Source organism: Perissodus microlepis, chromosome 7 (assembly GCF_051167445.1).
Source record: "Perissodus microlepis isolate ML-2025 ecotype Zambia chromosome 7, ASM5116744v1, whole genome shotgun sequence".
Classification (NCBI taxonomy): domain Eukaryota; kingdom Metazoa; phylum Chordata; class Actinopteri; order Cichliformes; family Cichlidae; genus Perissodus; species Perissodus microlepis.
In genome coordinates this window covers 52180703-52207148 of record NC_140467.1, presented here as the reverse complement: position 1 = coordinate 52207148, position 26446 = coordinate 52180703, and the positions used below count along the sequence as shown (strand labels likewise).

The 26446-nt window shown below is 39.8% G+C and overlaps 3 protein-coding genes and 1 pseudogene across 3 annotated transcripts; all 4 read left to right on the top strand.

Annotated features, from left to right (window-relative positions):
• Window positions 1-1967: 1967 nt before the first annotated feature.
• On the top strand, window positions 1968-6249 carry LOC146384079 (proteinase-activated receptor 1-like). Its single transcript, XM_084935837.1, has 2 exons — window positions 1968-2065; window positions 3375-6249. The coding sequence occupies exons 1-2, from the start codon at window positions 1999-2001 to the stop codon at window positions 4496-4498; spliced, it is 1191 nt and encodes a 396-aa protein (XP_084791963.1). The 5' UTR covers window positions 1968-1998; the 3' UTR covers window positions 4499-6249.
• An 8710-nt stretch (window positions 6250-14959) lies between these two features.
• Window positions 14960-17579, top strand: LOC146384078 (proteinase-activated receptor 1 pseudogene; annotated as a pseudogene).
• A 169-nt stretch (window positions 17580-17748) lies between these two features.
• On the top strand, window positions 17749-20248 carry f2rl1.1 (coagulation factor II (thrombin) receptor-like 1, tandem duplicate 1). Its single transcript, XM_084935836.1, has 2 exons — window positions 17749-17946; window positions 18313-20248. Exons 1-2 carry the CDS (start codon window positions 17871-17873, stop codon window positions 19368-19370), a joined length of 1134 nt encoding a protein of 377 aa, XP_084791962.1. The 5' UTR covers window positions 17749-17870; the 3' UTR covers window positions 19371-20248.
• Window positions 20249-21384: 1136 nt separating this feature from the next.
• On the top strand, window positions 21385-26446 carry f2rl1.2 (coagulation factor II (thrombin) receptor-like 1, tandem duplicate 2). Its single transcript, XM_084935835.1, has 2 exons — window positions 21385-21591; window positions 22088-26446. Exons 1-2 carry the CDS (start codon window positions 21531-21533, stop codon window positions 23176-23178), a joined length of 1152 nt encoding a protein of 383 aa, XP_084791961.1. The 5' UTR covers window positions 21385-21530; the 3' UTR covers window positions 23179-26446.

Here is a 26446-nt window from a genome sequence, read left to right as displayed (position 1 = left end):
TTGAATACCCTCCTGACTACCAGCAATGCAAATTTGTCCTCTGTAGAGCACCTTTCTAAACCTGAATATCTCCCATGCACTGCATACTACAGAATTGCCTCCTTTTGGTATCTACAGAGGACATTTAGGGCTTTCCAATGATACCAAATGTGAAGGGGTGGAGCTTTGGGAACTTTAGTTTTTTCATTAAGGAACATGGCGGCCATCGCTGCAAGCACATTTTATGGGAAGAAGAAAAGTAAGTGCATAAAACTTCTTATTGAGCAATTTTTAGCTATAAATGTTGTTAACATATTTTAAATAAGTCTCTTAATAACACATTAAAACATAGTATGCTTAATTCTAACTTCATTTTAGTATAGTATTGAAGTGTTTAAAAAATGTCTTCCGTAGTGGACATTTGTAGTCATTTCCTCCATTTTGTTCTGTTTTTTTAAATGACCAGAAAAGGAGTCATTTTTAGAAGCAGAAAGAAATTTATTGCAGTTTGATGAGGGAAACTCAGATCTTGAGTTGTCTGATGAAGAAGATCATAGGGAATAAGCCCTTGAAGAAGAAAGAAGGAGGAGCATCAGAGATGGTACTCAGACCTGAACTTGCTGTCATTAAGTGGTTGGACAACAAGCCAGTTGTCATGGCGTCCTCTGCCTATGGCAATCAACCTCAGGACAGACGCACAAGATGGTCTAAGAAAAACAAAAGGTTTGCCCATGTGCCAAGTCCACTGGCAATTGCTGAGTACACTACCAATATAGATGACGTGGACCTTGTTGCCGGATGGTCTCTCGCACTCAGAAATTGACAGTATGTGCAGTTCTCTACTTTTTGATCTGGCAATCACCAACTCGTGGCTTCAGTATAGCAATGACTTGCAGTTTTGGGGGAAGAAACCACTACAGTTCCTTGAGTTCAAACTTCTCCTTGGTGAAGAGTTGAAGCAAATATTTGCCATCAAAGTTCATTTTTACATGTTTGGCCTTCCAATGTCCTCTACAGTGGACATGTGATATCTAAAAAATGTAAACTTTTTTTTCCCAAAAAATTATTTCAGTCTTCTAATTACCTTACAAACATTGGGGGATTTAAATTTTTTTTTTGATTGGACAACATTTTTTTTCCTGGTAGTCAGGAGGATACAAAAAGTTACAAATATTGTTGTAAATGTTGTAAAAATTGACTAAAAAAAACGTGTTTTTATAGGGTTTGGAGCTATAAGCTATAAACATGGGAAAAAATGATGAAGTTAATTTTAGTATATAACCCCATGCATTTGAAACCATGTTTGATTTATTAAATGTTTGATTCACAATGAAAATACTCATCTTTCTGATGATTATGTATTCAACTATTATTTTCAGCAATGAACCTTTTATTCTATATATTAGACCACACTGACACTTTTTTTCCTACCCTTTTCAGACAAGTAAATGGAGCAAGTTTTAATTATCTGTAAACCTTTAATAATTGACTAAATTAAACAACTTCCAGGGGAGGACTTTAAGAACAGTCCGCCCACAAAAATGAGAAATGTCAGGAAATTTGGCTTATTCTTTATCTCTTTAACCTTATTTATGTAAATGGACTGATTCTTTTATAGCGCTTTTCTACTGTCCCGGAGTACTCAAAGCGCTCTATACAACATGCCTCATTCACCCCCACTCATACAAGCACTTCTAAACTCAAGTGCAAATTAAACTACACACACACATTAATACTCCGATGAACGCATCGGAGGGCAACTTGGGGTTAGTATATTGCCTAAGGATATTTGGCATGCCACCCCATGTAGAACTGAGAAGCAATTTATCCAACATCCAGGAAGTTTCATTTCCCTGTGTAAGAGTTCCAAGGAAACCTGGAATCATGCCAGGCAGAAAGCCAGCAGGTACAAACAAGTACATTAAGGGCATGTTCTTGTTCTTCTTGTTCTCTAAAACAGACATTTAAGACACTGTTGAATTTAAGGAAGCCAAAAAGGAAAGAGAGAGAGAAGCAAACATGGCTTTAACACAGTTGTTGTTACTTCTGTTTTTTTTCTGCTGTATTTCTGCCGCGAACACTTCGGGTAAGTTTGAAAATACTGTGATGTCTTGAATTGGTTGGTCTCTACTCATAAAATCCAAATAAATTACTTATTGTTATCTGTGTTAGAACAAATACAAGACTAATTCAAAAAATGTTTTGGTGAATGCAATAATTTTCAATAGAAATCCTGACATAACCTAAAAAAGTGTACTATTTTAAGAAAAATGTTAGATTTTAAAATGGACAAAACTGTTTTGTGGTGAGACGATTCAAGCTTTCAAAATCTTTTTTTAAAAAAAACAAAATACTGCATCCTCCAGACAAGAGTTATATTTTTATATTTTCTAATGATTTTTTTAAAGATTTCATTTAAACGTTTTGTTTAGTGTCAGTTAGTGTCGAGAGGGGGATTATTTTTGTTTTAGTTTCAATTTTTTATGTTAAGTTTTAGTTTATTTTGAATGGCTTTCAGTGTTTGTTATAGTTTTTTAAATTATAATTATTGGATGGAGGGCATATGTCAGAAAGCAAAGATGTTTCAGCCATATTTTATCTTAGTTTTAGTTTTATTTTAGTTTCCAACTTCACATAATTGTTCAAATTTGTAGTTTTTATTTCATCTTAATTATTTAAAATGCTTTTTTTTCACATCCATGTTTAGTTTTAGTTTAGCTTTAGTTAACTATAATGACCTTGGTACAGACTAAAAAGGAAAGCAAACATCAGGCATGTTATCAGCTCTTAGTTCAAAAGCCTGCATGTATAGTCTTGCACTGATGGCTATGGCACTGGCAGCTTGCACATCTGAAGGGGAACATTAGTGCATTAGATTAGAAAGGTATACACAAATTTGACATCAGATTATATTCACCATGTTCAGAAATTGAAACTGTGATATGCATTTCCTTTTAAAATATATTTGAGATAATGTTCTTGGGTCTGTCAAATTTGTGCACACGTAAAGGTCAGACTGAGTTGTTGTGACCAAACAGCAGCATCCGAAGACTAGCCTCATCAATGTTATTTTGGATGGATGGATGGATGGATAAGCTTTATTTGTTGGTTGCAGTTGCCTGCAACTGAGATGAGAGACCTTTAATTGGCAAACCATCCCAGTTGCTGAGCTTTGTGCAAGTTTTAGGGCAAAACTAGACAAGAGAAAACTTTGGATGTGTTTTAATTCTTTTGTTTGAAAAGGAAAGTCAGCGGACAAACAGATTTAAAACTGCGTCTGTTTCTGATTTGTAAACTCTAAGAAAATGTTACCATCATAGTTTTATATCCAGCAAATAACCTTTCATTTCTGTTTTTTAGAATGCACTGACAAGTCTATTTTGTTTTTAAAACAGGAGCGCATGGAGCATCTGGAGCAGTTTTTAACTATGATAATGATAATAATTCACCAAATAATTCATCAAATAAAACATCTTTCGGACTTTCAGAAGAGGCACTGAAGTTTCTAACTGGCACTGTGTCCACCATCCTTTTACCTTCCTTCTACACGCTGGTCTGCTCCATCAGTGTGCCAATTAACATCTGTGCCCTGCTGGCTTTTGCTCGGGGGATCCGTCCTAAGAAGCCAGCTGCAATTTATATGCTGAACCTGGCCTTAGCTGATCTTCTCTTTGCACTGATGCTCCCCTTCAAGATCTCCTACCACTTTGAAGGCAACAACTGGAAATTTGGCCCATCCATGTGCAGTATAGTGACTGCTGCCTTTTACTGGAACATGTATTGTTCTGTTCTTCTCATAGCTTGCATCAGTGTGGACCGTCTGCTTGCTGTAGTTTACCCTCTGGCGTCTCTTACTTGGAGGAGCCCACAGGCTGCAGTCATAGCCTGCATAATCATGTGGATGTTATCCTTCACTGGCTCAGTTCCCCTTTTTACCATCGGCCAGACTTTTAACGTCAGTGAGTTGAACATCACCACCTGCCATGATGTCCACTCTACAGATAAGATCATCTGGTTAAAGACATACTTCATCACCATCTGCTGTGTCCTCTTCTTCCTACCTCTGCTCATCACAGTGGTGTCCTACGCTCAGATAATCTGGTCATTGAGCAGAGTCCAACATGATGTTCCAGGAACATCACAGAGGAGAAGAAGAGCAATGATGATGACTTTGACTGTGCTGGTGATATTTTTACTGTGTTTCATGCCTACAAACTGTCTGCTGCTTGCACACTACCTGCAGTTTAACACCGAGAAGAGCCAGGAGGCACCTGATAGGTCTTACGCACTCTATCTGGTGTTTCTGTGTTTGGGAAGTCTGAACTGCCTCCTGGATCCCCTGCTCTACTACTTTGGATCCTCACAGTGCCAGAAACGACTATCCAACATGGTCAAGTGTAAGAGCATTACACAGAGCAGAGATATCACTCAGTCACTAACTTCTTCATGGAGATTCAGGAGGTCTGGAAGAAACATCTCCACCAGAGGGGGTTCTTTTCAATCAAGCCTCAGAAGCTAAAAGAAGAAATTACTACTCCTCTGAGCTGATATTTTAAATGACTCTTAGCTGTTAAAGTTATGAAATAACATCAGTGATTTGTCATGAAATTTCAGTAGCTGTGAACATGAGCACGTAGCTAGCAGGAGCGTTTAGAGTTCTGGGCATATCATTCTTCATGATCGGAATGAACTGAATACCTTCCACGGCTATCTCAACAGAAACAGCTTTAAATCTTTGTTTCATAGACACACATGATCAGTCACAGATGCCAAAAGGGACACTGACACCAATCCTCAATAGGAGAACTCATGATGGTTCAGGAGCAGTCAGTCTTACCCGGGTGAGATGTGTTTTTATGTGTTCAATAAATTCTACTTGTATCTTTTAAGATGTGAATATTTATTTTTAATTATCTAGACCAGTTAGTGCAGATTAAGTAAAAAACCTTTGAACTGGTATATGTTAAAAACTGATCCAAATCTAGGACATATCGTAAAAATAAACATGATTTTTCCACTGCATATAAAAATAAGCCTCAAACATCCTCCCTCATAGTTCCATTTACTGATTTCGATCTGAATTATATTTATCATTATATCTACATTTATACATAGATTTTCCTTTCTGTTTTTTTTCTTTGTCGCAAGCATATGCCAGTGCTGAGGGGAAGTGGAGGTAATGATGAATAAGGTAAATCAACAGAATGTCACATTCCTGGGTCTATTGACCCAGCGTTTAAGTTTTAGTTTATTTTGATGTTTATGTTTAAGTTCATTAAGTTAGCTAAGTTCATTTCTTTATTAGATTCCCCTTGTGTTTTCTTCCCCTGTATTTAAGTTTCCCTCAACCTTTATGTGTTTCATGTTTGCATGTCTTTGGTTGAACTTTTATATGTCTGAAATAAAGGGTTATCATCATCAACTGCAGTAATATTAATGCAGTAATATTAAAGCGCCACCATTTAGGTTGATCAGATAAATATGTGGGATCTGTACTATTTATAAAAAAACGTTTCTAATCAGAAGTTTCTTGTTTTGTTTTTTAAATTTAAATTTTAAATTTAGTCGCCACATGTGGGGTTACCTGCTGCCGTGACCCCTTGTAATCAGAAAGTAAAATATAACAGAGAAAGCAGATGTCAGAGCAATTCCTAATATCTCTATACTTCTTTTTATGGATGATACTATATGGATGTAAACTCGCCTGTGCACATGACGTCACCAAGCCCGCTAATAAAAAAAACTGTAGCAGTCTGCTTCCTGATTGTGGGATCTCTGGGTTTTGTAATCCCCACTGTTGTGTGCATCATAACCTATTTCTCTTCACACACAGGATTTTTCAGTTTAGAACAATCATGCTTGCTAAAGACTTCCTGGAATGCTCTTTAGAATGCATGTTGAATTTAGGTCGTATGTTTGTTTATTTAGAGTAGAGTGGTTTTCACTAGATTAACAGTGTTCCAAAGAAACCTGGGACCAGGCCAGGCAGGAAGCCTGAAACAGCAGGTACAAACAGGTAGGTTTAGGGTGTGTTCTTCAAGGCTGGAACTGTTAGCAGACATTTCAGACACTGTTGGCTTTAAGGAAGCCAAAAAAGAAAATATAAAACTGATATATAAATAAAATTAAATTGAATTATCGTCAAACTCAACATGACTTTTTTTTTCTTACAAAGATACGTTTTCCCATTTTAAACATTTGATATCTGTTCAATGTGAATAAACTATGGGTTTATGAGATTTGCAAATGACTTAATTCTAATGTTATTTACATTTTACAGTGGGTCATAATTTTTATATTTTCTTTTAGAATTGTGGATATATATTTTAACAGTTATTTTTTACCCAGTGTTGTGGTTTCAGTTCCCTGTGGATGATTTTTAGCATTATGATCAATGTTTCAGGCTAAAATGTGTCAGAGAGAAATGAAAAGACACCCCAGTGTTATGCCTCAAAATAACTCATCTGGCTCAGTCAACAGTACCAAACCCAGTGATACTAATTTATCAGTGACAAGATGAGATAGAAGATAGCCTTCATTAGCCCAAGACATGGGGAAGTTGTTACAACAGCAAAGTAGACAGGAATAAATAGATGCAACTTACCTAACAACAATAATATATTGCAAAAATAGAAGAAAATATACACTATACAGGGTAGAAGAACTATAATTTAAATATATGTACATAAACATTAAATGTGTTTTTGTGTATATGATAAAATGATGCGGTTTACTAATAGCAGGAAAACAGACCGTGTCACAATGCAGTGGTTGGCTGTTATTAGCTGCAGGTATTGTGTACTGCTCACTAAGATATGTACAGACCACAGTCTGTGCATATGTGGTGTGTTTTCACATCTGTACATTCACTGCTCAGTGCAGCAACCTGTCACTGAAGGAACTGCTCAGTGCTGTCCGGGTGATCTGTCTGGGGGTGGGAGGTGTTCTCCAGCAGGGATGACAGTTTGACCACCATTCCCCTATAACTGGCTACCTCCACTGGGTCAAGAGGGTGTGTCCAGTCAAGTCATGTGAACACCTAGGTTCAGTGGTGTAGGTAGAGAATGTTTGTGCCTGCAGCAGACACTCCACAGGGAGTGTCTGCTGCAGGCACAACTACTCTACTAGACACACGGTCTGGATCCTTACATACTGAGGGCGGTTGGTAAGATAGTCCAGGATCCATGTGGTGAGATGCACTCCAGCTTCTCTTTCAAATTTTCAAACATAATTTCGAGCTCTCAAAAAGTAAAAAAAAAAAAAAAGAATTTTTCAAATATTTATATGATAGTGCAGTGTGGTAGGACTTGACTTAAGCGGCCAAAGAAGTGCAGGAGACAGATACTGTCCAGTGAGCAAGTGATTTATTCACCATTTTGTGAATAAATAACATGTTAACTTAACAAACTTGTCAAAAATTGATTTAAACCAAGATGTGATGTTATATGATCTGTAAAAGTGCAAAACATAGGCAAACATCTACTATCCAGGGTTTGTTTATTGCAGACTACACATGAAATATGGTTAAATCAAAACAAGAATGTTAACTAAGAATATGGACAAGTGGTCCTCTCACCCATTTTGTCACATGCAGCATCAGATACACTGAAGGCTAGTCTCACCACTGTGCGACTTTGTGCAGTCAATTGGACCTGTAAAAGCTCAGGAAGTCCTAAAAGTGAATACCGTCTCCTTCTTGCAGCCTATCCCAGCTGCCAAGTGGCAAGGTAAACCCTGGGCCAGTCACCATTCTGTTCCAGGGCAACCATTTTAAGTGTTTATAAAACAAAACACAGAAATAAAAAGAAACACAAAGGGGCTCTAACACCAACCCAAAAACTCATAGTGGTTCAGGAGCAGTCTTGCCCAGGTTATAAGCATTACTTATGTTTTCAGTAAATTCTACTTTTATCTTTTATGATGGGAATATTTCTTCCTAGTTATCTAGACCAGTTCGTGCAGTAACAGAAGTTTTTTATGTTTTTTTTCTCACAGGTCTATTATGCTGCATGTGTCAATTTTCCTTCAGAATGCATGTTGAATTAATCGTCTGTTTGTTTATTTAGAATATTGTTTTTCACTGTTCCAAGAAAACCTGGAACCAGGCCATCCAGGAAGATATTACTAAATCAGCAGGTACAACAGGTAGGTTTAGGGTCTGTTTTCTCAAGGTTGTTAACAGGCATTTCACACACTGTTGGTTTTAAGGAAAACAAGAAGGAAAAGTTTAAGGGAAGGGTTTGCAGATTTAAGCACAATAAGGCCAAACCACGTGCTGTAGCTCTACTAGGGACATGTGTATTTATGCAGTATTAAGACATCATTTGTCCAACATCCAAGTTTCACCTGTGAACGGGTTTTTATAATTATATAGAAACTTGATTTTATATTCATTCATGGTTTTATAATTATAAAATTCTTTAGGCTAAAACGTGTCAGAGAGAAATTACATACAAGATGAAGTTTCAGGGTACATCAAATTTGCCAGAAAAGTCAAACTGAGATGTTTTGGATAGTGAAGCATCAAATAAACAGGAGGCTAGACTCATAACAATTCACTTGTTGAGTTTTGTATGATTAGATGGACAAAATAAAACAGGGGAAAAAGTAGGTTTGTACTTTTTCAAATTTCTTTTAGCTCTCATATAAACTATTTTCTGCAGTTTATTTGTTCTGATTTTCAGAATACACAGTAAAAAAATAAATAAATCTGCAGCTCTGCTGAGAATCCACGGGTGGGGGTGGTACTTTATTTTGATGGGACAGACTGAGAGACAGACTGGCATCATACCATACTGTCTACTCTTTAAATTTTGCAAATAGGCTTGTTACTTCTGGTTTAAGAAATTTGACAGGAGTTATTATTTCACATCGCATGCCAAACATTAAACTGATTTTTAGCCTAAACAGCAACACATGAAAGACAATCTTAATGGTGTATCAGTTGCCTGGGCTTATCGCATACAGAGAGGCAAAAACATGCATAATTTATAGCATCATCATAGTGTTGTATTGTTTTGTTTTTATTTTGGGTTTGTTCGGCACAACAACATAATGAGTGGAGATGTCTATAGGCTGTGGTCACTGTACTTCAGCATCTAGCTAAAGGGAGTAACTTTAAGTGTCAGGTCATTTCAAATGCTGCGCTCAGTGTCCAAACTAAGTTACCTTCTTTTCTGTTTAAACTGTTGAAAAACATGAACTGTAACAGTAAATATGTCTTCTTAACTCACATACGAAAGGGAGATGAATGAACACACTGGCACGCAGCTCACACTCAGCTAACAACCAGTCAATACAGAATCAACCAAGGCAAAAGTGTTACTACTCATTTCTCTTTACATTCCCATTGCATACTCCCTACAGTAACACAGTCAAAACAACATTTAAAACAACAATGAAGGTATGATATGAGTCAAATTTCTCATCTACCACACATACCAACTTTGTACCATCTACAATAACGACAGCATGAACTGTCCACTGACAATTTAGGGGCTGTAATTTACTAATATAATTGTATTAAATTAACTTATACAAGGTTCAGTTATCTTTGCACACAAAAAAGCTGGTCGAAATGTCTTCAAAAGAGCCACTTTTTACTTTCTTACTTTGAGTACATTTCATAGACTACATTTCCACTTTTACTTGAGCAAAGAAGTTGAATCAGTACTTCAACTTTTATCAGAGTACATTTTAACATAAGTATTTAGACCTCAGAATGGCTGTACTTTTTACTTTTAGAACTTGGAAATACAAACAAGCAGACACGGACACCAGAGGCAACTTAGAGTGATGCTCATTGTGGTTCAGAAGCAGTCAGAAGTATCTTCCCTACTTTTATTTTTGATGATCTGCATATTTATTTAGAAGTATCTAGCTCAGTTAGTGCAGTTCCAGGTTGCCCACTGACCCTAAAGACAGAGCTGACCCAATTCATGCCTCCCCTAAATGACAGATGCTTTTGGTTGCTGCATGTGAAGTGAAGTAAAAACCTTTGCATTGAGGATGTTAATACTGTAGTAGATCCAAATGTAGAACATATCATAAACAAAACATGCACTCTCTGTGTAAAAGTATGTAGTAAAGTTTTAGACATCACATTCATTTATTTTTTTTATTTTTATTTTTATTTTTTTGTGTCCCGTTTGGATCTTTAGCCATCAGAATTGTTGTCTTAAGGCCAAGAAAGATGCCAAGCGGATTTATTTTACCAAGTGGATCATCATGGCCTTGCCATATTGGTCCATTTGATTGACCTTTATTATAATTATGAATTTATTTTATTTTCGGTTGCTACAAACGGGACAGACGTGACTGGGGGATAGGACAGGGAGAAAGAATGAAAGAAAGAGAGGGAGAGAAAGAAAACCAAAGGGGAGAAGAGACGGTGAGAAGGGGGGGAAGAAAGGAAAAAACAAACAAACAAACAAACAAAACACCTGGATCACCTGTATGGAGAAAAAAAAACTGAAGAGAAAGAAAACAACAAAGAGCAACATAATAAAAACAGCACCATCACAATAAACTAGCTAGCAGTAGATAACAGTAGATACTAAATAATAAACGATATTGTGCAGCACGCAAGATAGACAGCGCACAATGTGCTTTGAGGCAGCAGCCAAGAAAGGTGTAGTCCGCGTCTGTGAACACCCGTGTGTACACCTGTGTGCATACCTGTGTGGATCAGCATGCTTGTATTCCAAAGGTTTCTCCATGTAACGATCTGCTAGGGAGTGTGGGGAGCCATAGCCCCGTCCACCAGGGTATGAAGCAGGTATGGAGGAGATCCAGGCCCCAGATATCCAGAGGCCCCAGAGTACAAGGACCCGAGGAGGACCACCAAAGGGGGGGGAACCGTGCCACCCTCCTGGGAAGAGCTGAGTAGAGCCCCAAAGGAGAGGTCACCCCGCAGCTACGGAGCAGAGGCCAGAGGGGGTTGCAGTGGCGTGCCCGCGGGCTCTGCCGGCAGCCAGCTGTGCCAGAGAGGACCGAGCTTCAGGCCCAGAGGCCAGAGGCCTGAGGGCACCCCACCCCCCGGAAGGAGCCCAGCCGGGCCACAGGCGCCCGGCCCCGCCAATCGGCCACCAGGAGTGAGCCGGTACATGCATGAGCGCCCAGCCCCAGACGACAAGGACCACCAACACACCAACGTCTGAGGGCATCAGCCACCGGCAGGGAGTGTGGTGAGGGGAGATAGGCCTCCGTACTTTAGAGGGCCTGAGATGTACCCAGAGAGGTTGAGTCTAAGACCCAACCTGACATATAGACACAGACAAACAGGCACACGCGGACACAGACGTGCATTCCCACCCCCATATGCACAACCAAATACTCGGCACTCACCCAACGTGTAGACAGACACAAATAGACACTGCACAGACAGTCGCACTCCCCAAACATACTCTATATCCCAGGTCCAGGTACCCCCGCCCCCAGAGGGGCAAGCCGCACCTAGACCCAGGAGATGTAACCCTTCTCTCTGGGGTGGAGGCAAGCGGACCACCTCCTTATCTGCAGTAGCAGGGAGGCCCGCATCCCAGACCCCAGTCTGACGGCCAGCACCTCCTCCCAGCCCCCCAGCCCTGACGGCTAACAGAACCGGGGTGAGTGAAGACCTCAAACCTCCCTACGCCCGCTCATATGTAGTGTTGCTGTGTGCTGTTCTAAAGTGCATTTAAAACTCAGGAGAGCATGGTACTAGCTTCCTCTCAGAGAGCAGCACGGCTCCTCCCGAAAACCCTTAGTGTCTAAATGCATTTAAAATTGAGGGTAGGGCACCAGCGCCAGAGGTGGGTTGGAGTACAACGACCATCCTCTGGATGCTGTAAAACGTGCCCACCCCCAAGGCCCTATATGTATGTGTTATGTCAGAGTGTGAGTAATGTGGATGTCTAGGTTGCAGAATAAAATTGAGGCACAGGCGGCCAGAAGGGGACAGAGGGGGAGTGCCTCCCCTGCACCCTGGTGACATACCTGCACCCCAAGCCCTGCGTGTGTGGGTGGGTGTGGTAGAGCGGGAATAGGGAGGCAGCTGAGGATGGGGAGGGAAGAAAGGGAGGGGCAAGCGGCCCCTCCCTGGGGCCAGCTCCCCCGCTGACCCCAGTAGGCACCCCCACGCTCTGGAACCCACCAGGGCAAGGGGGCCCAGGCCCATCCGGACCAGGGCCCGCAGCAGCAGCACCGCCCAGCCCCACAGAGTCCGGGGCAGCCCACCCGACTCCACCCCAGAGAAAACTGCACCCACCCCATCATCCAATCATCTCCCAAACTACACAAGACAATAGACACCCAGGTTGAGTTCATTCTCCCCCTCTCCTATATCTCTCCCCCCACCTGCAGAGTGAGCTCCTGTAGTGAGGAGACCACCTGCAAAGATATAACAACCTCCCCACCAGTTAGAGAGCCCCCTAGTTGGGCCGATGCACCAGAGGTCCCCTGCACTGGGGCTGAGCCCCCCTGCACCCACCCGCCCACTGCTCCGGCGACACAACAGCCAGGACCCAAGCCCCCAAGGCCCGGCCAGCACCCCAGACCGGGGGGCGGAGCACCCCCAGACCCCTAAGCCTCCACGCCCGTCCCGGACCCTCCCAGGGGCAGCCAGGCTACCAGGCCAGTAACCAACGTCCACCAGCACAGACCCTCCCCCATCTCCGCTGTACGCAGCCACAAGGAAAACACCATCTAAGAGCCACCAGAGCCCCTAACTAGGTCATGGCCACATCCCCCAGGTTAGGCCCTCCAGGGAAACGTCCCTAGGGACTCCCCAGACGCCCTAAGGCCACATTCATTTAAAAGAAACCATATGAATAAATGTTTTTGAGTTACAGGATTCGAAAACATTCATTTGTTACTGTGTTTTAAACAAGGAAGGACTGAGAAGCAGTGACACATCTTTCCTGATAAGTTTTTGTATATTGCCCTCTGCTGGTGGCAACCTTGCATTAATATTAAAGCTGTATTTAATTCATTTTTAAGAATAACGTCATATTTCTCTGCTGTCATCCGTGGCTCATTGTCCTTTTTTCTTTTTCTTGTCTTTTATTTTGGCATTGGAGGTAGTAAAAGGAAGGTGAATGGGAAGGGTTTTATTTGGAAATCTCCTCCCTAAAATTCAAGATTCTTTATTTGTCACATGCATAGTTATACCAGTACAACATGCAGTGAAATGTATCCTCACACGCTCCTCGACTGTGCATGACTGTGTTGATAGTCTGGATTTTTTACTGTTGAGGAAATACAGGTTTACCTTAAATAAACAGTTTTATGATATTATCATTAATATGAGAAATAAAGGTACTGAGAGAATTTTCGTCTGGATCATCACTGTTCAGATTGTCTCTCAGATCTACAAGGCTTCTCAGAAAGAAAGATTCAGACAAAAGGAACCAGTTTCACTATCGGGATCAGTGCAGCAATCAGCCATCAACAGCAAAGCTACCTCAACTTTAAATAGGAGCAAGGAGATGACATGATTGCAAACAGGTGAACTTTGCTCCTCCAGATATGCAAAATTAAAGGGCAGAAACTCAGAATTAGAATGTCTTTATTGTCATTGTCACAGGTACAACGAAATTAAAAATGGTCCCCAATCAGTGCATCATCCCTAACAATATCAAAATATAAATAAAACAATAAAATTCAATAAAATCAAAAAATAAAATAAATAAAATACTTAAAGTGCTAATAAGAATAGTATCAGCAAACATTCACATACATTCCCACATACATGCTTCAGTCAGCGCATAGATTAATACAAGAGTGGCGTGATGGAGATTTTATTGTAGCAGTATTCAGACGTGTTATTGCAGTTGGATAAAAGCTGTGTTTGAGTTTACAGCAAACACTGCAGTCCCCTGCAGGAGAGAGAAAGAGAGAGAGCAACAAAGAAGAGAGACAAATGGAAAGGACAAGTCAGCACAGGAGGATTTGGAAACGATAAGAGATTTAATTTCTTTGCACAACAGTCACTTCATTTCCCTGAATGGTTTTGCCTAAAGTCACCTCCCAGGAAACTTACCAGTGCAGGCCCACAGTGCGTAGTAGTAGTAAATTGTGAGGCTGTTGACAGCGCAAACGCATATTGATCACATTTTTCACATTTCACATTTTGTGAAAATGGGATTAGATCATCTGTCCTTGCTTTCATAACCTAAAATATGGCAAAGACAATGCTTACATGCTTAATTTATTTAATTTAAGAAGTGAGATCACAAATAAACATTTATTAAAAAATAAACATGAATAAATGAAAAATAAACTGAAGAAAGTAATGCCAAATTTACTGAGACTGAAAATAAGAGTTTCACGTTAGTTTGAATAAAATAAAAGCACTATTTTTTGCCACTGATAGCATGATAAGATACATACGTGAGTGTGTAAAATATTCTTCAGTATGTGTTCTTAATGTATCTGGCTACCGAGAATTTTTTTCCCACTGAGTAAATGGAGCTCAGAAGAAACCTGAACCAGATCACACAGGCAGATATGACGCAAACAGCAGGCACAAACGTGTCATTTAAGGGTGTGTTCATTGAAGCTGGCATTTTAAGGAGACGGAAACCTTTAAGGAAGCCAAAGAATTTCACAACAAGAGAGCTACAGACATGGCTTCACCACATTTCTTGTTGTTCCTTCTCATTAATTTCTGCTGCATTTCTGCCTCAAATACCTCAGGTAAGCTTGAAAACACTGTTTTGTCTTGAACTGTTCAGTCTCTGCCCTCTACTCATATACAGATGGAATATTAATATATTAATACAATTTTGTTACCTGTTGTTATTAATATTTTAAACTCAGTGTCCTACACAGAGTCAGTATTTTTTATTTATTTATTTATTAAAGATATTTATGCAATTATCTAGAGTCAAGCTACCTGCAACACATTTCCATCACAAAATAATACCTTAGCAGAAAAACTAAAGAAATTTGTGGTTGGTTCATTATTTCTTGATGATAACTATGCTCCTTGCCAATAAATATTATTTCTGTTGGAAAACCTCTTTCTGTCCCTGTGTCCACCATCCTTTTACCTTCCTTCTACACACTGATCTGCTTTACCAGTGTGCCAATTAACATCTTTGCCATAATGGTCTTCAATTGTTGGATCCGTCCCAAGACGCCAGCTGCAATTTATATGCTGAACCTGGCCTTAGCCGATCTGCTCTTTGCACTGATGCTCCCCTTCAAGATCTCCTACCACTTTGAAGGCAACAACTGGAAATTTGGCTCGTCCATGTGCAGCGTGGTCACTGCTGCCTTTTACTGGAACATGTATTGTTCTGTTCTTCTCATAGCTTGCATCAGTGTGGACCGTCTGCTTGCTGTAGTTTATCCCATTGACTCTCTAGCTTGGAGAAGCTCACGGACCACAGTCATAGCCTGCATAACCATGTGGGTGTTATCCTTCACTGGCTCTGTGCCTCTTGTTTCCTCTGACCAGACTTTTAACCTAACTAAGTTGAATATCACCACCTGCCATGATGTCCACTCCACAAATAAGATCATCTGGTTAAAGACATACTTCGTCACTCTCTGCTGCCTCCTCTTCTTCCTACCTCTCCTCATCACATTGGTGTCCTACACTGGAGTCATCTGCTCGCTGAGCAGACTCCAATATGATGTTCCAGAAACATCACACAGGAAAAGAAGAGCAGTAGTGATGACTTTGACTGTGCTGGTGATATTTTTACTGTGTTTCGTGCCTACAAACTGCCTGCTGCTCGCACACTACCTGCAACTTAACACAGAGAAGAGCCAGGAGGCACCCGATGGCTCTTATGCACTCTATCTGGTGTTTCTGTGTTTGGGAAGTCTGAACTGCCTCCTGGATCCCCTGCTCTACTACTTTGGATCCTCCCAGTTCCGGAAACGACTATCCAACATGTTGAAGTGTAATAATGACAATAGCACTCATTCACCATCTTATTTATGAAGATTCAGCAAAAGACAAATGCTGAAATCCAGTCAAACAGAAAAGTCCAGAATCAAGACCTCAGTTACCACAGCGGGTTCTTTCCAAACAAGCCTCAAAAGCCAAAAAAGGACAAGCCAAACAAGAAATTACTGGCCTGACTGACTGTCACACTTTCATTGATTCTGAACTGTTATTTTAAAGTTATAATATAACATCAGCAATTTGTCAAAATTTGTCAAAGCTGCTGACATAAGAGCATGTAGCTAACAGGAAGATTTTAAATTCTCTATATTCATGATTAGAATAAACTGAATACTTTCCACTTCTTTGTGAACCGGTCATGTCAACAGAAACAGTTTTAAATCTTGGGGTCATGGCTACACATGGTCAATGAGAGATCCTTTTAAGAAACAAGAAAGAAAACACCAGGAGAGAAAATATGCATTTACATAAACAATATACATTCCATAGGACAAGAGGTGGGGTCCAACCTGGGCAAGTTGCCTGTCTCTCGCAAAGCTAACATTATGAGTAATTATATATTAGAAAATAAAGACAACGTGTGGTTCAGGAGTTGTTGGTCTTAGGCAGTTCAGAAGTATTTTTTTTCTGTGTTTAATAAACCGTACTTTAATCTTTTATTATGTGTATTGTGTGTTTTTTTTCTTCTTCTAGCTATCTAGAATTAGATGGACACAAATATAATGTCCCAGAGGTATTCTGTTGGATATCAGTCAGGCGACCGTGAGGTCTAGTCAATGGTATAAATTCCTTCATTCTGCAGGAACTGCCTGTATATTCTCACATTGTCTTGCACCACAAGAACCCTGCACTGTGAATCCCTCCATGGATATGCCTCCACAGAGCATCACTGACCCATTTCCAAATCTGTCATGCTGAACGATTTACAGGCAACATAACTACTCCATAGGAACCTGCTCTCATCTGTGAAAAGCACAAGGTGCAAGCGGTCGCCCTGGTATTTCTGGTATTCTATGGCAAATGCCAATCTGGCTCCATGGCACCAGGCAGTGAGCACAGTGCTCACTAGAGGACATCAGGAGCTCAGGCCTGAGACCTTTCTGATTGTTTGGTCAGATACATTCAGACCAGTGTCCTGATGGAGGTCGTTTTGTGCATATTGGGCTGTCCATTTTTGCACAACTGAGATAATCTGATTAAAAAAATGTGTCTTCTATTTTTTTCCTTTTTATTAGGCAGAATATCTGGGATACTCATTTTTTATTTGTATTTAAATACATGCAAAACCTTGTAGAATAAACATCTACACATTGGAGATATTTTTTTAAATCTGTAAGCAGCAATGTCCATGTGCCTTTCTCTCCAGCAGGTAGCGCTACATTACAGTTAAGTAACACTCTCCACAAACACTCTGCATTGTCAAGCTGCAATTAAATCCAAATCCATCTTGGCTGTCCTTCTGATACATTTTAGGAATTCAGACATCCTTCAACAACATGTACTGAGACTGCGTTTCACATCACAGTCTGGGGCGGCAGAGGATGCATAAGCCGCACCCGCCTGTTAAATTTTCTTGTGGTTCCATTCTAGATTTTATGGTAGTGTTTGTCTTTCGCTGACTATTGTTTAGGTCCGTGAAATCTTCAATGTAACTTTCAGTGCTTTTAGTATCATACAAAAATCGTGAAATTCTCCGCGGATTTATTTTTAAATAAATAATAACACGCCATACCCCTGAACATTGATCAGCAAAGCTGGAAAAGCACTGCCATAAAGCTTCGGCTAGAAGCGCAAGTCAAGCCCATGACAGGGCTGGCCTGAGTCTTACGCAAGGTGCTTGTAAGGTCACCTGACATCACGCTGGTATGTAAATTAGCTGACTGTGGGCTCTGTCAGCTAGTTCGCCGGCACTAGCGGTTAAAACATGGTTTAAGGTCGCTGCCGATAGACCGCGTTCGCTATAATATTGTGTTTTAAACTAAGTTTTGCAGTCATGTCGTGGACTACAGGATCGATTCACCTGTTCCTGATTTTGTGTTTTACACAAACTTGCCTGACGATACACCCGGGTAATATTTCAACCTGTTGATTCAGCCATTATTACCATACCGTCGTGACTGGCAAACTGTTCATTTTGAAAATAATTGGATGTTTTGATTTATTAATTTGATCTTTTTTTTAAAGTTCTGAAGTCTTATGTCAGTGCTTGATGTTTTAGTCTTGGATACATTCATTTGTTTGCATCAGTGTGATTGGTCAGAAACAGCTAAAGTTTAATGGATGTTGTAATGCATACAGGTGACTCATAAACATACTAACACAAACGGGTCAAAGTGCCCTAAGCTTAAGGAACTGGGTGTGACATTTGTTCCTATACACACCGTAAGCCTGTTATTCTTCTGCTTTTCATATATTTTCATATTGTGACTTCACAGAAACCAGAGGCTTCACAGGTACAGAGAAAAATGGAAGCCTGTGGATCAATCCAAATGACGAAAAAGTCCTGAGCGGTCGCCTTACAACCGTCTTTCTCCCAATCATTTACATAATTGTGTTTTTGGTGGGTCTCCCGACCAATGCCTTGGCAATCTGGGTCTTCCTCTTCAGGACCAAGAAAAAACACCCATCTTCGATCTACATGGCCAACCTGGCTCTGGCTGACCTGCTGTTTGTCATCTGGCTCCCCTTAAAAATCGCCTATCACTTCAACGGCAACAACTGGATCTACGGAGAAGGATTATGCAAAGTGCTGGTAGCATTTTTCTACGGCAACATGTACTGCTCAGTTGCCTTTATCGCATGTATAAGTGTTCAGCGTTATTGGGCCGTGGCTCACCCGCTGTCTCAGCAACAGAAGAGAAACCGTGTAGCTGTTTCTGTCTCCGTCACTATCTGGGTGGTGGTCTGGCTCATCAGCATCCCTCTCTATCTGTATAATCAAGAAGTTAAGATAGCAAGTCTCGAAATCCTGACCTGCCATGATGTCACCAAGCCCTCTCAGAAGAAGATTGCAGCAGGCTACTTTCTGACAATGGGAATGCTGGGATTTGTCGTTCCCACTATTGTGTGCATCGTATCTTATGTTCTCATGCTGAAGGCTCTCAGGAACAGCATGAAGGATCCTGCCATTGCCAAGAGACGCAAAAAGGCTGTGGTCTTGATCGTCACTGTCCTTGTTATGTTTTTATTGTGCTTCACCCCGAGTAACATTATGCTGATGGTGCATTACATCCTCCTGCTTAAAGGGGCGGACAACAACTTGTATGGGTTTTACATCACGACCCTGTGCTTGGCCAGTCTCAACAGCTGTTTTGACCCTTTTGTTTACTATTTCATCTCTGAAGACTTCAGGGAGCACGTGAAGAACACATTCCTGTGCCGAAGTGAGCGAACAGCGCAGAGGATGAGGGTCTCCTTCAGCGCTTTGAAGTTCTCCAAAAAAAGCAACTCGTATACGTCAGGGTCAGGGAACACACGGAGCACGGATTGTTAGTGAATTCTTGATTTTTTTTTTTTTTTTTAAGACTTGTTTTTATCATTTTACTGAAATGTCAAAAGGACTTCCTGGTTTGTTACAGGTGAACAAGTCAGTTTGACTTTTAATGTTACTGATTTTTAAAGTTTTGTAAAATCTTTGCTTTCATTTGTTTTTTTTTTTTGTTTTTTTCTTGTTTAATGTGTAACATTTCTTCAAGCTGCTTTAATTTAATTTATCCAGGATGTAATCAATTGCTTTAGACATTACAAATGTGTCCAAAATTGTGCCATAATTTTTATTGAGAGCAACTCTGACAGCTTGTGCTAGAGTGCTTTGCTGCCTTGCTTACATAACATTTAGCGTATATCAAAGAAGATGAAGTCACTTTTTGTTTGTTTTTTGGTAAATCTTTTTACTATATTTAAAAGGTTCTCAATAAAAGTATCATCTCAATTAATTGTGCTTTCTCACTGCATACTTGTTAGGTGTTATCCATCAGCTCACTATTGCTAACCGAACTGGTTACATTTGTGCACAATTCTTTAAATTAGTTGAAGTTCTCTGATTTCAGTGCCATTAATTTAATAAGTAAAAAGAATGTTTTATAAAACTGGAAAATGTAATCTTATATTAAATGATATTGCTTTTATTGGTTTTCCATTATGCTTGTGACAGTTTGTGAAACAAGTATGCAGTTGCATAAATGCCATTGCATGTGGCATTAAAAGTGTTTCTGTTACTCCCTTTGTTTGGTCATCAACATTTCCTCTGACTGTATCATCAGGTAAACAGTTAGAAATGTCAAGCTAGATGTTCCTTATTTTGAAAACGCAGTCAGCTTTGTGTTCCAGAAATTTCCGCCGCTGTTCTTTTTGGTGGGTAAACATACACACAGATAGAGAGAGAGAGATATATCTCTCTCTCTCTCTCTCTCTCTCTCTCTCTCTCTATATATATATATATATATATATATATATATATATATATATATATATATATATATATATATAGAGAGAGAGAGAGAGAGAGATAAATATATATATATACATATACACATATATATATATATATATATATATATATATATATATATATATACATACACACACATATATACAAATCATGTATTTTGAAACATTGGAGGACTAAAGAGCTTCATTTTGGGTCTTCTTGTTTTCCCTTACCTGCCAAATAATGATCACTTACTACAGTACAGTGAGAATTCCTGCATTTAAATATGCAGTTATAATTTTTGCCTTTGAGCAGAGTTGGGTTTCCTGAAGTAGCTCAAAAGTTCCCTCACAAAGGGAACTATGAGTTCATACAATTTTTTTTTCTTTCTTTCTACAAGCTCGGATTGTACAGAATGTACCACAGCATTCGGCACACCTACACAGGAGAGACAGATCATATCACTTACACAGTTACATGTTTTGCCCCTTTTGCACTTATTTTCATATAATTTAACTAATTATTTACATGGCTAGATACCAAGAGGAAGAGAGATGGCATGATATTAAAAAACAAACAGTGTGTATTCACAAAATCATAATTTCAGCCACACAAAAACATACTTAAGACCCACCTTTTCCCTACAGTTCATTTATATATTTACAGTGTTGATATTTCCTGTCTGCTGTGCGGTGGTCTGTAGTTTCTGTAACTCTGAAAATAAAACCAAATGACTAGTTAAAGCATCAATCAACAGAACATTCGTCAACTTAACGTGTTTGACTTTAGGCCTGTTTGCTGGCCATGTTTTCTCTTTTTTTCTAAACGATAAACACTCAAAAAACTAATGTCAGATTTGAAATAAGAGTTTCTACTTCAGTATCAATAAAATTCAGCCACCCTTCATTTACCACTGACAACGGAATTTTAAAAATGATAATAAAATAATTCTTTATAATGTGTGGTAAAGGTGCCTGTAACTTATATGGCATGTTTATTTACTGCGTGTTTTGTTCTCACTGAATCAACGGAGCTCCACAGAAACCCGTAACAGGAAATGCACCTGAGGGCGGACCGGGCGGGCGGGTTTGGACATGACGCAAGCGTAGGAACAGGTACTCTCGGGGTGTGTCCTTCAATGTTGGAGAAGTCGTCGGACTCAGCTGGCTGTTAAGAGGTCGAGAAAAGGAGAATTTGCACCGAGAGAGTCTCAGCGATAGAAACATGGGTTCAACACGGTTACTGTGGCTGTTGGTTATTTTCTGCTGCGGCTCCGTCTCATCAAGTAAGTTCAAAATCCCTGCGCTGTCTCGAAATGCCAGGGTGTTGTTATACCGAGCTCGGCTCATGTTTTGTTTTGTTGTTGTTGTCACGGTCTAAAGCCGGGTGTCTAAAGAGCAAATATTTTAACCGAGCTCTTTTTAAACTGGGATTGTAGTAACTTCACAAAAGAGAAAACTTTCGGGAAATAAAGGCTTAATTTTCAAAACTTAAGAAGATACTTGACACAGGATCGTTTTTACGGTTTTAATAGATCATTATCATGTATGCTTTAGACCAAAAGGTCTCTGTACGTAATGAAACGACTGTCTGAGGCCATTATGATGCCTCAAATAACTTGTTTGGCTCAGCCAACAGAACTAAACCCAAATTTAGTTTGGGGTGGGTGGGGGGGTGTCTGTAATAACAGCTTAAATGATAAGCTGTCATTGGTGTTCTGTCTGCTGGTTAATCAGTAATTTAAACTGTAATACTTATTTCCATTTGTATATGTGTTTTAGAGAGAAGCCGAACGTTCATCGGACAAGAGGACCCTGAAAATTCAAACCAAGTTGTTGTGGATGAGGAAGTATCAGCTACGCTTAAGAGTAGCCTCACCACAGTCTTCTTCCCGATCGTCTACATCATCATATTTACAGTTGGACTTCCAGCCAATGGCATGGCAATCTGGGTCTTTCTCTTCAGGACCAAAAAGAAGCACCCTTCATCAATATACATGGCCAACCTGGCTCTGGCTGACCTGCTCTTTGTCATTTGGATTCCATTAAAAATACACTACCACATAAATGGCAACAACTGGATCTATGGAGAGCCTCTCTGCAAAGTCCTAGTGAGCTTCTTCTACGGGAACATGTATTGCTCTATCCTGTTCATCACCTGCCTGAGCGTGCAGAGGTACTGGGTTGTGGCTCACCCGCTCTCTCAGCAGAGGAAGAATAATAAAATTGCCATTGGTGTCTCTGTAGCTATCTGGGCTTTTATCTGGGTCACCACCACTCCTCTGTACCTGTATGACCACACGACCAAGCTAAAAGACCCCAATGTAACCACATGTCATGATGTGACTGTCATAAATGACCTAGAAAATCCATTCGAGTCTATCAGGTTGCCATTCATCTACTTTATCATGATGGGAACAGTTGTGTTCCTAATCCCTTGTATAGTGATCATTGTAGCCTATGCTATGTTGCTGAAGGCTCTGGGGACAAACATGGAGGAAAGTACAGCATCAAAGAACCGACACAAAGTTGTGGTGTTGATCGTAATCATCCTGGTGACCTTCCTTGTGTGCTTCATTCCCAGTAACATCATGCTGCTGGTGCATTACGGTTTACAAAAGAACAGTATAGGAAATCATGGTTACAACGTCTACATCTCTACTTTGTGCTTGGCAAGTCTCAACAGCTGCCTGGACCCATTCATCTACTACTTTGTGTCTGAGGATTTCAGAAACCATGTGAAGAACACTCTGCTGTGTAGGAGCAGCAGGGCTGTGGAGCAAATGAGAGTTTCCTTCAGTTCCATGAAATATTCCAAGAAGAGCAAAGCATACGTGTCGGATGTTGGGACCACACAGAGCAGCACCTGTTAGTGAGAAAAGGAGAGACTCTGATTCCAGGCCTGGTTGTGCTTTTACAGTGTAAACACTGTAAACAAAACAAAAAAAAAACACATACCAGATGGACTCTGTTAACCAAAGATGAACTTTTATTTATAATTTGAGTCGCTTGGCATTAAAATGTGGAATGTATATGAGTGCCTGTGTTACGGGTCCACACCTGCTTCATACTGACATGCAGAGCTTTGAATGGACTAATGTGCTTCTTCCTGTGGTTTTGACTGATTATCTTTGAATATCAATAGAAATGTAATTTAATATGAATGACATTTATACTATAGACACATTAACCTGTTCAGAGAGCTTGTGAATATATTGATTTTTATGAGATAAAATTTGCTTTTTTTATATACACACACAATTCATGCATCCAGCAAGTTTTATTTTTGTCATTTTAAAGCCCTTTTATCACACTTTTGCTTATTCAAAACAAAAAAATGAAGGGAGAACAGTTGACATTGTTACTAAGTTTCTTAAATAAATGGTAAAACAACAGGATTTAGTATCTGTGAAACTTCTTTTGTGCTATTACGTAACTGATAACGTTCCTGTGACCCGTGAGTCACTATTCTTATTTTCGTCCTGCAGCTGGATGAGACGCAGTGTCATTGATGAGTCTCGGGCAGTAATTCCTGGAATGTTGCTGTGTAGAAACTCGGTGCAACTTCACACCGTGTAAAGGCCAGTGTTTTAAGCTTGGACTTTTAATGTTCACTCCTGTTCGGTAAATGAGCTTAGAGTGGAGAGTGTTGAGGAATGATTAACAGATCAGTGAGGACGACCTACATATAATTGCATTTTCCACCGAGTGGTTTTAGTGGCAGACTAGTTTCACCTCTGAAACATAAATAGCTAGTTTCACTTCATTTTTATTCATTTGGTTTAACCCACTTAGTGTTTTGTATTTTATAAAAAAATTTTAATGGTGTGCAGTCCTCTTAGAAGCCAGTGTTGTTACACTTTTTTTCAGTCGACATTGCCAGCGTCTAAAAGACAATATGGTCAACAAATGTATAAAGGGAAAATCTACTGCAGTCTTTTCTGTAGGTAAACTGCCGTGGTTTAAACACTGACCCCACCCATTTACCCGCCACCATCCCCCCCAGGTACACGTACACACACAAACAGGCCAAGAATGCTGCTTCCCATTTAACGACTGGTTGTGGGAGCGCTCTGAGGTAAATGATTGTTATGGAGTGTCACCTTACCTTTTGTCAGCGCTCTGTGTAAAATGCGTTCTTTGCACATGTTGGGGGCAGGGACAAGACACACCCTGCCCTGGTTGCATTCACGTAGCTCCACAGACAGGCACAGTTCACGTTTATTCAGGAACCACTTGTTGGATTTCCTCTGAGCAAAATTATTTTTAACAAAGCGTAGCGTGACTGGTACAGAAAACTGCTAAAAAAAATAGGACTCAAAGATGGGTTTTATGGATATGGCTTCAGCTTCTATAAATGATTAGCTTAAGCTCTTTTATATTTTGTATTACTGGTTTCATGAAGGTAGGACTTGGTTGTGAGTCTTTAAAGTTAGGAACTTATGAAAGGACTCACATTTTCTGAAGCAGAATTCATGTAGAAAAGGCTGGAAAGGCTCCAATTATGATGGTTTGTTCCACATCACATTTAGCTCTCCAAATAGTCAGTGCACAGGTTCAGTCTCAACGCAAATGGCTGCAGTGATTCTATACTTCTGTTTAATATGATTACAGTACAATGTGTTCCATTGTTGACCTTTACAGTGGTGGATATCAGACAATATGCAAGATGTACAATACTCTGCAAATGTCTTGAGTCTCCACTTATTTTTTTGAATATGTTGCTTCCAATGAGCCAGACTTCCATGTAAATTTGTATATGTAAAAGACTGCTATTGGTTGCTGTTCATTCTGCAACTCATTTTATTTACCGAAAGACCTCACGGTTTCCGGCTGGGTCAACTAGAAAAGAGGAAATGCAGCCTGTGGTTTAAGCCAAAAGACTTCCACTTAGCAGAAGTCTGGTTTTATGTTATTATTACACAGCAGAAAGTAAACAAAGAATGCAGACAGTGAGCATGGTGGAAATTTCACTTTAACCTCTGTGTGCATAAGACTTTTTTTTTTTTTGAATGATCTGCCTATGCTGGAATAATGGCAACTACTGCTACATTTAACTAGCAGTGAAGTAGCAGTGCGTGAGACCAAATAAAACCAGTGGCACTGTGGTTATGACATGCTGAATCGCAGACAAAGCAAGCTTTGTTTCACATGCTGTAAAATGGTGGAAATAAATTTCTCACGCTGAAATGGTGCCACCTTAAACTCTTTACCCCTTGAAAGCCTAAAACCTTTTTGAACTGAGCAGTTTCTTTCATATTACAGGCCTGCTTATAGTGTACATCAAAGGTTAGTGAGGGTCTCAGTTTCTCCGAAACTATTCTAATGGTCACCAAACCATGCCTTTATTAATATAAACATCCTTATTTACCCCACACTGCTATTTTTTTGGGTTAATAATATTCAGAGGGTAAAATAAGTAATGAACATGTCATCAATTTTCTAAATAAATATATTTCTAAAGGTGCTATTGACATAAAATTCTCACCAGATGTCAGTACCAACCCATGTGTTCCACCCATATAAAGAAATAAAATCACAGATGTTTGTGAATTAAGTCATGTGTAAGAATGAGAAATCACACAGGAAAAAGTATTGCCTTTTTGCACCTTGCTTTCTTTATGTGTTCTTATACAGTATGTGTACTCATTTTACCTCCAGTAAATGTGGAAAATGTCACAGATACTCTTACAGGGGCAATATTCTTTCTCATGTCTTGATCATTTTTGTTAACCGGAATTCAGTAATTTCCTAACTCACTCTAAGGGCCATATTCTTGATCTTGTTTGTGTTTCTGGTGTTACTCCTAAGAACTGTATATTTAAGTCAAACTCTTTTCACTCTCTCATATTGAAGTATTAAGAACATTGACATAACTACTTTCTCCCATGTAACTGACAGTCTGCCTAGAAGAGATAATTTATGTACTCCTGATAAACTGGTGTCTTAATACAATTATGGACTTCACTCCTTTGAAAATTCACAGAACTGTCAGACTCTCTTTCATCCACTATGTTCCCTGGTTCATGTATCAGGAACACATGCACCACAATAAGGATGCCCTGTCTACACCTTAATTTGAATATTATACAACACTCATCAGGTCTGCTCAAGAGAATACTAGGACTCTTTCCTCCTGAC

Bases quoted from the DNA above. Each gene is read 5' to 3' on its own strand.
- LOC146384079 (XM_084935837.1), top strand. From the start codon at position 1,999: ATGGCTTTAACACAGTTGTTGTTACTTCTGTTTTTTTTCTGCTGTATT. The intron at 2,066-3,374 runs GTAAGTTTGAAA...TTTTTAAAACAG, and splicing joins TTCTGCCGCGAACACTTCGG to GAGCGCATGGAGCATCTGGA.
- f2rl1.1 (XM_084935836.1), top strand. From the start codon at position 17,871: ATGTCGTGGACTACAGGATCGATTCACCTGTTCCTGATTTTGTGTTTT. The intron at 17,947-18,312 runs GTAATATTTCAA...GTGACTTCACAG, and splicing joins TTGCCTGACGATACACCCGG to AAACCAGAGGCTTCACAGGT.
- f2rl1.2 (XM_084935835.1), top strand. From the start codon at position 21,531: ATGGGTTCAACACGGTTACTGTGGCTGTTGGTTATTTTCTGCTGCGGC. The intron at 21,592-22,087 runs GTAAGTTCAAAA...TATGTGTTTTAG, and splicing joins CTGCGGCTCCGTCTCATCAA to AGAGAAGCCGAACGTTCATC.